Genomic DNA, 14,199 nt, shown 5'->3' with positions numbered 1-14,199 from the left:
AGTATATGAGAGCCTTGATTTAGATTGATTTCTGTATCTACTAGGTTGAGAGAAGATATTTATTTATTTATTTGTTTTTTGTCTTTTTAGGGCCGTACCCGTGGCACAGGGAGGTTCCCGGGCTAGGGGTCAAATCGGAGCTGTTGCTGCTGGCCTACGCCACAGCCACAGCAACTCCAGATCTGAGCTGCGTCTGCGACCCACACCACAGGTCACGGCAATGCCGGATCCTTACTTAACCCGCTGAGCAAGGCCAGGGACCGAACCCTCAACCTTATGGTTCCTAGTCGGATTTGTTAACCACTGCGCCACGATGGGAACTCCATGTACAGTATGATTTTTTTAAGGTTACGATGTGATGATTTGATGTATATATATACACATATATATGTATACACAGTCAAGTTAACACATCCATCGCTTCATCTAGTTAACATTGTATGTGTGTGTTGAAAACACTTAAGATCTACTTTCAGCAAATTTCAGGTGTATTGTAAGAGTTTGGAATAGTTTGTGGTGCATTATTTTCTCTGCTTTGTCATCTTATGTCCATTAGAGGGCACCGGAGAAAAAGCACTGGGGAAAAATTTGGTCATCCGTGTAAATTATTTTTCAAAGTGAAATGACTTTGGATTTTATGAACTTTAAGCAGATGGCTTATGATATTTCAGGTTTCTCATAGACATTGCTCATAAAAATCATCAGATCTAGGGGGAAACATATACCTGTATCTCCAAGTTCAGTGCAACGTGAAAATAAGCTACCTGTTTCTGTCATTATTATTATTATGTTATTTATTTATTTGGGCTGCAGGTGGGGCATATTCCAGGCTAGGTTGGGGTCAAATCAGAGCTACAGCTGCCGGCCTATGCCACAGCCACAGCCACACCAGATCTGAGCTGCATCTGTGTCGTATGCCACCGTTCATGGCCACGCCAGATCCTTAACCCCACGGAGCAGGGCCAGGGACTGAACCTGCAGATACTAGTCGGGTTGGTTTCCATTGAGCTGCAACGGGAACTCTTGTTTATCATTATTATTAGGTTAAAGCCGAGTTTCCAAGTGGGTCTTGCATGTTCATTTTGTATTGGACACAGTATACTCAAGTCAGTGATGCATGTGTGCTGGGTTCTTGTTTTTTATGTATTTATTCTATTTCATTGGTCATTTTCTTTGGGGTCCCTTCGCACATGTTCCTGAGCTGCTTTCTGCTTGGTCATCATATAGTCACACCAGATCACCTTCATTGTTCCTGTGGAGGAGGCAGAACGCTCTAGTACCTAAGAGCGTCAGCCGTCGAGTTGGGCCAGAGCCCTCCTCTTGCAAGGGCTCTTTTTGAGTAATACTCACTAACGTCCATGGCGTCACACTCTCTCAGCGTGTGTGTCTGGGCAAGTTGTTTCACCCTCTGTGCTTCAGTGGGAGGTAGTGACAGTAACTGCTTTATAAAGTTGTTATAAAGATTCAATAAGTTAATCCATTTAAAGCCTTTATTTTACTGCCTTCCACATATTAGGTCCTTGATAACGAATAACTATTAGTGTCTAAGAAGATGTCCTCGGAGTTCCCTGGTAGCCTAGTGGTAGAGGACTCGGTGTCGTCAACTGCTGTGGCTTGGGTCACTGCGGCGGCACAGGTTCGATCCCTGGACTGGGAGCATTTATATGCTGTGGGGGTGGCTCAAAAAAAAAAAAAAAAGATGTCTTCAAATGGGATATGTTTGGTGTGAATAGAATACAGCCGTGGTTTTCTACCTCCCTCCCTCTGCAGCAGGTGCAAGATAGGCGTGGTAATTCTAGGGCCGGAGAGAATTGGGAGGGTGGGAGGGATATTTAAGAACAAGAGAACTAGAACTTGAAACTCTGCAGAAGGAGAGGGGATGGGGTGCTAGAGGGACGTGGCACGTCTGGGGAGCTCTGTAAGGAGTTTGGTTGAGGGTCGAGGAGGGTGTTCGTGGAGAGGTGATGGGTTGAGAGTCGAGAAGGATGTGCATGGAGAGGTGGCGGGGAGGAGGCAGGCAGGGCCAGCGTCCTGGAGGCCTTCTCACCCTCTCTGGGAGGGCAGGGAGCCCTGAGCTTTGTCCTAAAGGCAATGGGAGCCACGTGGTTTGATTGAATAGGCTGAGGGGGTTGAAGGTGTGGGGAGAGAGCGCCAGGGTAGCTTCGGAGGATTAAGAGAAGTCAGACTACATCTTGCATGAGCTCATTCAGTCCCCACAGGCGCCCCGACGCCCGTGCTGTTAGCATCTCCACTTGCCCTGTTTACAGGATGGGCCACAAGCTCCGAGAAGGAAGCCAGTTTGTCCAGAGGCATGTGGCTGCCAAGTGGTGGGGCCAAGCCTAGGCTCTATCTCTTTGGTTCACTCTGCTGTGCTGCCTCCCTGGGGAGAAGTGGTTTCCAGAAGGGAAGCTGCAGAGTCTAAGTGGAGAACAAGGAGTCTGGAAGCAGCTGGCCATGCCGAGGCTGTTTGTTTTCTGTCTCTCATGTTGTGATTTGTCAGTGTAAAGCAGATTGCTACTTGTCTTCTTCTCCTTCTTTTCTGCAGTACATAAATGTTGCTAAAATACTCCCCACAGCGTGTTCTGGTTAAGCAGACAAACAGTGATATCAGTGTCATTAGTTGGGGAAATAGATGGCGATGCTCGGTAATTCCTCATCAGAGCAACGCTGCACTTTTCGGGAAGGAGCTCAGCGTGTCCAGTTCTGATTACAAGGTTGGATGGTACTGCAGCAGAAGAACATGAGGCGGGTTCTCCTTTCCTAAGTGTTTTTAAGGCTTTAAGGGTTTAGTTCACCCACAAGCATATGGTAACATCTCTTCAACCCCAAGACCCTGCCTTTCAACCAGCCTGATTCAGCCATAGCCTGGACAGCCAGGAGCACTTAATAGTAAGGTCTGGAATTATTTCCCTGAGTTATCCGAAGTAGAATCACTGGGCCAGAGGGAAACACTTTAAAGCTCTTGGCATACCTGGTCAAAGTGCTTTCCAAAAAGTTCGGAAAGCATTCTTAAAACCTAGTGTACACAAGAGCTTTGAGCCCCGTCGAAAATTGGTCACTTCAAAACTGAGCTATGACAGTGAGGGACATATGGGGATTCTGTTATTAAAGAAATAGGAAGCTCTAGAAAGGGAGTTACAGTGCAGAAGGTGGAGTTTTAGATACACCCGAGGAGGGATTTGCACTGTTGAAAGTTGCCAGATCTAGAATCTGCTTTTCTAGAGCTAGAAATAGCTAACTAGTAGCTTTGAGGCATTTATTCTTTTTTTTTTTTTCCGCTGACAACATGCCCCGGATATCAATACTGATGGTGTCAGCCTGGCTCCAGGCCCTCAGGCTGACTGTGTGGGAAAATGACCTCTAGGAGTTCCCTGCTGGCCTAAGGGTTAAGGACTTGGTGTTGTCACTGCCGTGGCTCTTCTGCATGCCCGGGTGTGGCCAAAAAAAAAAAGTGACCTCTAGAGAACTGGAGAGTCCAAATCTGTGTGAATTGATAATGAAGGGAATCACTGGATGGTAAACAAGCATCAGTGAAATAACCAGACAGACAGATTGGAACAATCCGTCAAAAAGACTTTTTCCTAGAAGCAAAAGCGGTAAAGAAAAGCCTGTTTGTTGCAGCACACCTGTTTGGCACTTAACTATCCAGGTGGAATTTTTATCTTCAAATCTTTCACGCCTCCCATTTTTGTCTTGTTTTTATCCTAAGCAGTGTTGGGGGAGGGGAAGGGCGAGGTAACTGATTTCTGGGATGAAGGTGTGAGAAAGAAATTAGGTGATGTTGTCTCATAGCTTTTTTTTTTTTTCCCTAATTTTAAAGAAAATTAGGACCACTTTTTGGTTCCCAGGATTACATCAGATTCATATACGTCTGTCTGTCTGTAAAGAACTTTTCCCTTATTTAATTTTCCTCGGTGCCCAGGAAGCGAGCTGATGATCGGCTGTCCCTTTTGCATGTCAGGAAATAGCAGCTTGGAGAGGGCATTTGTTTTCTTTCAAGACAAGAGTGATGGGTGTGGGAGTTGGGAAGGGGTGGAAGTAGAGGTTGGAGACCTCGGAGACTGCTGAGTTTGGCTATTGTAGTTGTCGCTTAGGCGACACCAAGGCTGGGGGCTAAAGCAGGGGCCTTGTGGACGGACAGAATCCGTACCTTGGGAATTAAACGTTTAGAACTTGGTCGCTCTTTGTCCAGTGGGTGTTTAGGAGAGGGAGGAATCAAGGTTGACCAGTTCTGGGTTCTTCATTTATCTCTGCCGTTATAGCCATTATTTAAAAAAATAAATGAAAAGTAAATAAAAAATTAAAATATACAGGCCCTATGTCAGTTGTTACGTTGCTATATTCTAGGCAAACGGAAGAAATGCCTGCACATTGGAGATTAGAATTCGAATAAGAATGGGGCTTTGCACTTCCTTGGGGAGTGTTGTGAGCTGTTGCATTTCTTTTTCAGAAATGAAGTTACTGCTGCGTATGCAAGATAGGACTAAATTGCCATAGAGGGAAAGAATGCTAAATGTTTGCCTTGAATGCTCAGGACCTTTAATCATAGCCTCCCATCTCTTTCCCTGTAAACTCTGTGTCCAGATGATTGGATCTGGAGTAGCTGCACTCACATTTTATCAGAGATAATTTCTCTAGTGATGGGCCATGGACGGTGGTCCATGGCCATCCTTGAAGAGAGTGTTCATTTCTTAGGGGTCAGAAGTTTACGTTGAAAACCATAAGGCGGTGTCTGAAGCTCTGACCATGGGTGGTCCGAGGCCAGGGTCATGGGCTGGATCCAGTTTTGGATTTATGTGGTCTGTGGGGTCAGCAGATAAGCTGGCGATGTTTTGTGGTGACAGGTTTTTGAGGGCAGATATTGCCACCTACTGTTAATTCTTGCATGATTAGTAGGGAATTACAGCAACTTACTGTAGAATTACTTCAGAGACATCTAAATGCTCTCAAGGTCAAGGTTAGTTCATTTTGCTCTACCGCAAGACTTCTCAAGTTCCCATCTTTGCTTTTAGGTCTGAAATAGACCTAAAAAAAAAAAAAAGAAAAAAAAAGCCAAACGATTCTCTTATTTTTAAATATTTTAACAAAATAATAACTGCAGCTTTTAAATTTTTTAAATGAAATGCCCAGCATTAAACTGATTACTTTCATAATGGATAAGAACAAATGATCGATGTTTGTTTATACGTTTTTTTTTCGTTCCATCTGGAAATGTGTAGTGGAGAACTCTTTTGACAGAAGCAAAATCGTTCATTAACTTTGCACTTTGATTATATTTAGTAATTTGGAAGGCCGACTTTGACAATGCATAGGGATCTGCTGTGGTTGGAGGTTTTTCATTAAGTACATTAGCTCCTCTATTTTTTTTTTGTCTTTTGTGTTTTGTCCTTTCAGGGCCACTCCTGTGGCATATGGAGGTTCCCAGGCTAGGGGGCTAATCGGAGCTGTAGTCGCCGGCCTTCGCCAGAGCCGCAGCAACGCCAGGTCCAAGCCAAATCTGCAACCTACACTGCAGCTCATGGCAGTGCCGGATCCTTAACCCACTGAATGAGGCCGGGGATTGAACCGGAAACCTCATGGTTCCTAGTCGGATTCGTTTCCGCTGTACCATGATGGGAACTCCTCATTAGCTCCTCTAAAGTGCTTTTTCACTGACTTCCTATTTACGAGGAGTCCCTGGAGTAACAGATGAAGTACAGAAATCAACTCTGAATTTCATTGGTGTACTTTCTCTGTTTTTAAATGTTTTTTAAACTGCTTAGTCTTGTTTTACATGTTATGCACGTAGAGAACTTTGAGCAGACAGAGCAGTACAGCCGATCCCTAGTCCCTACTGCCCAGCTTCAAACATGGACCAGCCTCTGTTCAGACACAGATTGGAGACATCCTGTCGTCTTGTGAGGTGTTTCCGTTTTTAGGCAGCAGGGGCATCACTGGGAGCCCGCCTCCTGATTCACCAGGGGCTGGACGTTGACAATGGATAGGCCTGAGGGTGGCTGGGGGCTTGGTGGTAAGGGCTCCTACCAAAGTGAGTTGCTTGGGATTTCTTCAGGTCTTAGCAAGGACTGATGAGTGTCTCCTCTGAAATGTTACTTTGCGTGTTGTCTTGAACTTGGAACTTCCCAGCTAGGGGTTGAATAGAAGCCGCAGCTGCTGGCCTATGTCACAGCCATGACAACACCAGATCCGAGCCATGTCTGTGACCTCCGCCTCCGCTTGGGGCAATGCTGGATCCTTAACCCACTGGGTGAGGCCAGAGAGTGAACCTGTGTCCTTGTGGATACAAGTTCTGAACCCACCGAGCCACATTGGGCACTCTCTTGAATTTATTAATTAGCACTTTAGCCAAATTCCAAAAAGACACTGCGACACTTCCTTTTTTTTTTTGGCTACGACCATGGCATGTGGAAGTTCCCTGGCCAGGGATCAAAGCCACACCACAGCCATAACCAGAGCCACAGCAGTGACAACACTGGATCCTTAACCTGCTTAGCCACCAGGGAAGTCCAAGGTAACTTTAAAATATATATACAGAATCCCCCTTGTGGCTCAGTGGAAAATGAATCTGACTAGTATCCATGAGGACGCAGGTTCAATCTAAAAAGACCAAACATACACACACACACACACAGACACAAACACACACAGACACACACACACAAATATGTATACATTTAATGAGATTTAAAAAGAGAGGAGGGAGTTCCTGTTGTGGCACAGTGGAAACTAATCTGACTAACAACCATGAGGTCGTGGGTTTGATCCCTGACCTTGCTCAGTGGGTTAAGGATCTGGCGTTGCTGTGAGCTGTGGTGTAGGTCACTGGCAGCTGTAAATCCGATTCAACCCCTAGCCTGGGAACCTCCATTTGCCTCGGGTGCGGCCCTAAAAAAGACAACAACAACAAAAAACCCCAGCATGATGAAGGGCCTGGTACAGGGATCAGAGTTGTGCTGTGAATTTTCTAGTGGCCGAAGTCAAAAGGAAACACTGTCCCTCTTAGGTTATGCTTCAGATTTCTTTCTGTCACTGAAGGCAGATTTTCACCATGGGATTTTCTAACAGAAGCCTTTGGGGCTGCAGGTGGAGGTGGTAGCGTAACTTGGTTTCCGAGCAGATGGCTCTCTGGGCAACTCAGAGCAATTTTTTGACTTGTTTTGGGGCTTTGCAGATGTTATAACCAGCAATGGCTGTAATTTAGTGAAGTCCTATTACATATCAGGCATTGTGCCCGGTTATTTGATCTCATTTAGTCTTCAACACAGTTCTGCTCCACAGATATTACCTCCCCCCCGCCCCTTTCAGGTGAGAAAATGCAATTCAGAGAAATAACTTGCTGAAGTTGGGTAGCTGCCTGTGCTCAGATGGCGAAAACTCTTTGACATCTAGAGAAGTGGATTTTCAATTTACGTTGTGTGGGTGTATGTGTTCGAGTATGTGGTCACTTTTTCTGAAAGCAAAACCACAAAGACTCGGGCATAGCTTCAGCTCATCTCGTGACTGGACCTGGGGTCCCTTCAGATGGAACAGGGGTGTGGGCTGAGGGTCGTGACGAGCCTTTTTACCTGTGCTGCAGGTGGATGGTGGTTGCGCTGTCTTTTTCCCTGCATGGTACCAATTCTGGCTTTCCTTCTTTTCATTTTAATACAGAGAGAAAAGGCGCAGCAGGAAGGGGAAACTGGCGTGTTGAGGAGTGCAGTGAAGAACGAAGCCAATGAACCAAGAGCTATGATAACTCCCGCTCTCCGAGAAGCCCTTACTAAACAAGGTGAAAGTCCTTAGGAATTGTTACAGTCCGATACCCTTAAGTGTTCCAACTTATCGCCTCAAAGAGGAAGCCAAAAACTAGGGATCGCCAAGAGGGAAAAAGATGAAGTCGCTCTGTAGTTGGCTCAGCCACGGTGTGGTGGTGGCAGCTGTAGCTAAGTCGCAGTCTTGTTTCTGTGGCTCACTTAAACGCTGGCTGCCTGGACCAAGTCTCCTCTCTGCTTGGTTTATTGGGATGGAACTTGACTGTCAGTGAGGCTCAGGTATGCAGATGGAAGATGCACCCACTGGCTTCTTTGCACATCACAGATTCTTCTTCTTTTTTTATTTACCAGCTGCACCTGCGGCATGTGGAAGTTCCCGGGCGAGGGGTTCCCGGACCTACATCACAGCCACAGCAACACTGGATCTGAGCTGCAGCTTCGCCCTACACCACAGCTTGTGGCATCGCCGAATCCATAACCCAGTGATCGGGTCCAGGGATTGAACTTGCATCCTTAGGAACACTGTGTTGGATTCTTGACACGCTGAACTGTAACGGGAACTCCTACATTGTTTTATTTTTATTTTTTAAAGTATTCTGTTTTATAGTCTTTGTCGGCTTATTAGCTATAGCACTGTTTTGTTATTTAGTGGTTGCTCGAGGTTCTATACTATAGGTGTCACAATATATCTGAGTGGAGGTTATACCACTTCATGTGGCAGAGAAGAGCCTTCAGTACGTCTGTTTTTCCCCCTTAACTTCTATGCAATTGTTATCATTCATTTTGCTTTTACATATGTTTTAAGCCATGTACCACACTGTTATTTTTTGGTTTAAGTAGTCAATTATCTCTTCACAATTTAAATAATTTTAAAGAATTAGAAAAAATCTTATACATTGACTCACGTAGTTGCCAATTTTGATACTTTTCATTCCTTTGTGTAGATCTGTATTCTGTGTGCTGGCCTTTTCCTTCTGTCTGGACTCCTTTTAGCATCACTTGTATGTGGGTTTGTTGGCGATGAGTTATTTCAGCTTTTGTTTCTCTGTGATAGGCTTTATTTTACCTTCATTTTGAAAGGGTTTTTTTTTTTGTTATTTATTCATTTCAGCTTTTTTGATGGATAGTTTTTGATGGGTGATAGATTTGTAGGTTGGCAGCTTTTTTCCTTTTATGTTGTCCCACTGTCTCATTGCTTCTCACAAGGGCTCTGCAGCCATCTTTTCTTTGTTCCTTTGTTCCTTTTTGGCTGCCCCGAGGCATATGGAATTCCTGGACCAGGGTTCAGATCCAAGCCGCACTGCCACAAGCTAAGCTACAGCTGTGTCCCAGCGCGCCCAAGATGCTTCTGATCCCTTTGTGCCACAGCGGGAACTCTCCCCTCCCACACCCCCGACCCTGGCTTTTTTTTTGGTTAAAAAACCAGTGTAATTATATAAATATGTCCTTACAATTTGTTACATCTTATTGATTCTTCAATATAGGCATTACACCATTCTAGGTGAGGTGATAAACAAGACATTATAGACCTTACATCGTACCATGGAAAGAAATGGTTATTAATAATACAATTGTAGAACTGTATTATTTAATTGTACAGTTGCATTCTTTAATTATAATTATCATAAATTCTTTGGTGGAGAGGAAATCAGAATCAGATCTAAGAAGACTTCAGCATTCCAAGAATGATGTCAAATGACCCCTTTCATGGTGAATTATGCACTTATTTACTATGAGATATATTTCTTCTCCAGAGATTCCTTGTTTGTGTTTCGATTGTAGATTTTTGGTTTGCAGTTATTCTGAAGTTTTGATATAAGAGTTTATATGTATATGAGAGTGTTTTAAGTTGTTACTTGCAAGTTTTACGTTGTTCTTAATTGCAAGTTCATCTCCAGGGTCCTGCATTTTTACCCACCTCTTCTCATGATTTCTGATTTTGGTGGTATGACCCTGGCTATTTTTAAGATTTTCTTCTAATTACTGATCTTGAGCAGTTTTAATTATAATATATCTAGTATAGTTTTCTTCAAGTTTCTTTTGCTTGGGATTTGTTGAGTTTCTTAGTGCTGATTTTGGCCATTAATTCTTCAGATATTTCACTGCTACTCCCTTTCTCTCTTCCTTGGGGACTCCAATTATATGTATAATAGGCCACTTGAATTTGACCCACAGCCTGCTCTTTTCATTTTTTAAAATTCTTTTTTCTGTCGTGCTTTACATTTTTTGATAGTTTCCACTGCCGACTTTAAGTTTAACTCAGTTATCTTTATCTTCCGTTAGTTATATTCAGTGTAATTTCCAGCTTAGATGTAGTTTTCATCTCTAGAAGCTCAGTTTAGGTCTTTTTATATCTTTCATGTCTCCTCTTAACTTGTGGAGCCTCTGGAGTACTTAACTGTTTTAAGGTCCATATCTGCTAACATCTGTGTCATTTCTGGGTCAGTTTGGTTGCTGGATTACTTTCCTCATTACTGGTTATGTTTTCCTGTCCTTTTGCATGCCTGGTAATCTTTGATTGGATTTTGCATCTAATTTTACCTTTTTGGGTACTCAATATTTTTGTATTCCTATAAACTTTTTTTTTGCTTTTTAGGGCTACGCTCAAGGCACATGGAAGTTCCCAGGCCAGGGGTCAGACCGGAGCCATACCTGTCAGCCAACGCCACAGCCACAGCAACATCAGATCTGAGCAGCGTCCGCCACCCACACCAGAGCTCATGGCAACGCCAGATACCCAACCCACTGAGCGAGGCCAGGAATCGAACCTGCGATCCCATGGTTCCTAGTCAATTTGTCTCCACTGCACCACAACAGGAACTTCCCTATAAATATTCTTGAGCTTTGTTCTGGGATGAAGATAAGTCACTTGGAAATGGCTTGAGCCTTTTAGTCTTGCTTTTATGATTTTTGGGTGAGACCAGATCTGAGTCTCTCTGCTGTACAGCTAAGTTTTTCCCCACTAATGAGGCAGAACACTTCTATGCACTCTTGCTTTGCAAATCTTGAAGTTTTTGTTTTCTTCTGTGGCTGTGCCTGTGGCATGCAGAACTTGCGCCACGTTAGTGACCTGATCCACAGCAGTGCCAACACCAGATCCTTAACCCACTGAGCCACCAGGGAACTCCTCTTGAGGTTTTTTTTGTCTGACTGGCAGGAATGGACGTAGTTCCCAGCTGACCGTGAGCACCAGGTGTACCTCTGATCCCTTCAGATGGTTCTTTCCCATTACTGGGTGGTTTTTCTCTCACCTGTACACTAAGCAGTGCTCAAGGAAAGACTTATAGGAATCCCTTGCAGACTCTTTTTTTTTTTAAATGGCCACAACCACAGCATATGGAAATTCCTGGGCCAGGGAATGAATCTAAGCCACAGCTGTGGCAGTGCCAGTGCCAGATCTTTTAACCTATTGCATGGGGCTGGGGATTGACCCTGTGCCTCTGTAGCAATCTAAGCTGCTGCAGCCGTATTCTTAACCCACTGCACCACAGTGGGAACTCCTCTCTGCACACTCTTTTAGTTCCGTCTCTCTGTAGCTTTTGTCCCTCCAGTACTTGATCCGGCAAACTTTAGCCACCAGGGCTCCCCAGACTTTACTTCTGTGTCCTCAACTCGGGGAAAGTAGCGAGCTCTGCCTGGGTTGCCTCTCCCTGCTGCACGGCCTGGAAGCTTTCAAGGCAGGAAGCTCAGGTAATGGTAGGGCTCGACCTTGTCTGTTCCCATCTCTCTTGGATCATTGTCCTTTGTTGCCTGATGTTTTGTGTCTTAAAAACTGTTCTTTCATATATTTTGTCCAGTTTTCGGTATTTCAGATGGGAGAGTAAACCCTGTTACTCCTTCTTGGTTAGAAACAAAATCCTGCACTGTGATTCTTAGCAACTGCAGTGTGCTTTGTGGTCGGCTGTGGGTCTCTGCACCCTGTACGGTGCGGGGTTTTCATACCTACCTAAATGCAGAATTTTATAGAACCCTTTGTTTCTTGGGAGAGAAAGATATAAAGAACTTACAGAGTCTGATTTCTACAGGCGTGGTATAAGCAACATATAATGTAGGAATCCGAAAGGAGAACTAGAATTTTTCTCTGGGAACCTGTTGAATGCTTATTATTCTGTATCTGAGATTAGCTATTCCTTTGGACTTGTTTCGTCTTCAAGTAGAGATGCAGGGCTTTATTTACATACGAGATGTTTACCTACATGTGGAAGAGGATAAAAGATGAAGCCCTGTAATGTTGCCACTAGAGACTTCTAATCCAAATTGACATTATTCCATTAATCATCGCACTGTGAATATGCATGTTTAACCAGCCACCGATCCACTTACGCCGTCATCCAGACTGTATTTCTCCATTTAGCTCATTTGTCTGCAAGTCAAGAGTCTTTTTGTGCCAGAGACTCATGGTAATTGTGGCTTATTACTTGAAGCCCTCCTGAGGAACTTTATTACTGAATGCTTTCTGAAATCAGAACGTTCTCCTTGTTTGCTCTGCTAGTTTGTTAAAATGGGGAAATGTGATTGCTTTGGCCTGGCCCTTCCATGCTTTTCATACCTTATGCAGCTCAAAAGATTTAAATGGTAGGTCGTGGAACCGTACTGAGAATGCATGTCAGGTTCTTAGAATTTGATTTTTCCACTTGTGGGGGCAGTATTTCTTTATTTTATTCTCCTGGTACCCATCTGATTCTTTATCTTTTCTTGAAGACTATTGATGAGAGTTCCCCAGTTGTTCATTTGAAGTGTATTGTGACTTGCTTTTGCTGGATGGCTCAGCATATGGTTTATTTTTTATAAATGTTCCTTGGGTCCTTGCAAAGCCTCCTATGGTTGTTGAGCACAGTGCTCTGTGTTATTGATCAAGTTTACTGTGTTGCTTCAGATCTTGGAGCTCTATTAAGTTTTTGGTCTCTGAGATCTGTTAGATACTGAGAGGTCTTAGACTCTCTCCCTGTGATTTTTGGATTTGCCTGTGTATTTTGAGTCTATGTTATTAGGTGCATACATATTTGAAATTGTTTTTATCATTCTGGTGAATTAAACCTTTCGTGTTTTCTGCCATTGGGCTGCTTGTCATTATTTAAACAAATAAAAGTGATTTTGCTATAGTTTTAAAATTACTTTTTGATATGAGGCTTTGAATCAATTCAGTATTATGTTCCCTGTTTTTTCATTCAGGTTATCAGCTGATTGGGAGCCACTCTGGGGTGAAGCTTTGCAGGTGGACAAAGGTATCTGTTTCTTTTCGAATGCTGTTTCTGTTTTATGCAACTTTTTTGTTGTTGTTGTTGTTTTATGCAACTTTCATGTGGCTATTACATGCCATGAGTGTTACCATTTTATTTTATTTATTTACTTAGGGCCGCATCCACGGCATATGGAGATTCCCAGGCTAGGGGCCCAACTGGAGCTGCAGCTGCCAGCCTACGCCACAGCTCACGGCAATGCCGGCCGGCTCCTTCACCCACTGAGTGAGGCCAGGGATTGAGCCCTCATCCTCATGGATACTAGCCAGGTTCGTTAACTCCGAGCCACGATGCGAACTCTGAGTTTTACCATTTTAAAGGTATAGTTTACATTTAATAAAATGTAATGATTTTGAATGGATTAGTTAAATGAGTTCAGCTGGAACTCCCAGCATATTTTGATGGGTGTGAAAAACCCTTATCCACCATCTGAATTAAGATATAATAGACTATTTTCCTCACCCTGATAAGTACGTTCGTTAATGCCTGTTTCTAGTCAACACCTTCTCCCCCACAGCCAGGCCGCAGATGTTCTCATTGCTGTCGTTGTCTTTTGCTTTTGCCTGTTCTAGAATTTCACGTGAATAGGATCATATAATGTGTAGTCTTTTGCAGATGGCGCCTTAAACTCAAGCTGATGTTGCTGAGATTCACCCAGGGTGTCATATGTATCAGTAGTTCACCCTTCTTATTGCTGTAGTATGAACTTTCCATGGTTTTTAATCTGTTGATAGACTTTTGGGTTGTTTGCAGTTTGGGGCTACTGGGAATGAAATGGCTATGGACATTTTTGTACACTGCTTTTTTTTCGTGTGTGACCATACATTTCAATTTCACTTGGGTACATACTTGGGTGTGGAATTGCGAGGGTCGTGGGGTTGGTATATATTGAACTTGATAAGAAACTCCCAGTCTGTTTTCAGTGTGGTGGTGCTATATGTTACACTTGCATCAGCAATTTATGAACGTTGCTACATAGTCTCTCCGTTGTGTGGTATTACAAATATCTTAAATGTCAACCATTCTGGTGAGTGGGAAATAGTACCATTTTGATTTTAATGTATATTTTGCTCATGTTCCTGATGATAAGGAGCACCTTTTCGTGTGCATGTTGGCCTTTCACAGTTTGTGAAGTGTCTACTCAGATATTTTACCCAAGTTGCATTGTTTGACTTTGTATTATTGATTTGTAGGAGTTTTTTATTTAT

General features: G+C 43.6%; 1 protein-coding gene across 2 annotated transcripts in view; it reads left to right on the top strand.

Annotated features, from left to right (window-relative positions):
- Window positions 1–14,199, top strand: part of LOC125127220 (S-adenosyl-L-methionine-dependent tRNA 4-demethylwyosine synthase TYW1) — a 142,539-nt gene that overhangs the window by 17,353 nt on the left and 110,987 nt on the right. For both annotated transcript variants that reach the window (XM_047779925.1, XM_047779927.1), the window contains exons 8-9: window positions 7,651–7,768; window positions 12,924–12,976. In XM_047779925.1, coding sequence (XP_047635881.1) covers window positions 7,651–7,768; window positions 12,924–12,976 — 171 coding nt within the window. The remainder of the gene's footprint in view (window positions 1–7,650; window positions 7,769–12,923; window positions 12,977–14,199) is intronic.

Source organism: Phacochoerus africanus, chromosome 5 (assembly GCF_016906955.1).
Source record: "Phacochoerus africanus isolate WHEZ1 chromosome 5, ROS_Pafr_v1, whole genome shotgun sequence".
Classification (NCBI taxonomy): Eukaryota; Metazoa; Chordata; class Mammalia; order Artiodactyla; family Suidae; genus Phacochoerus; species Phacochoerus africanus.
This window is presented reverse-complemented; position numbering and strand designations above follow the sequence as displayed.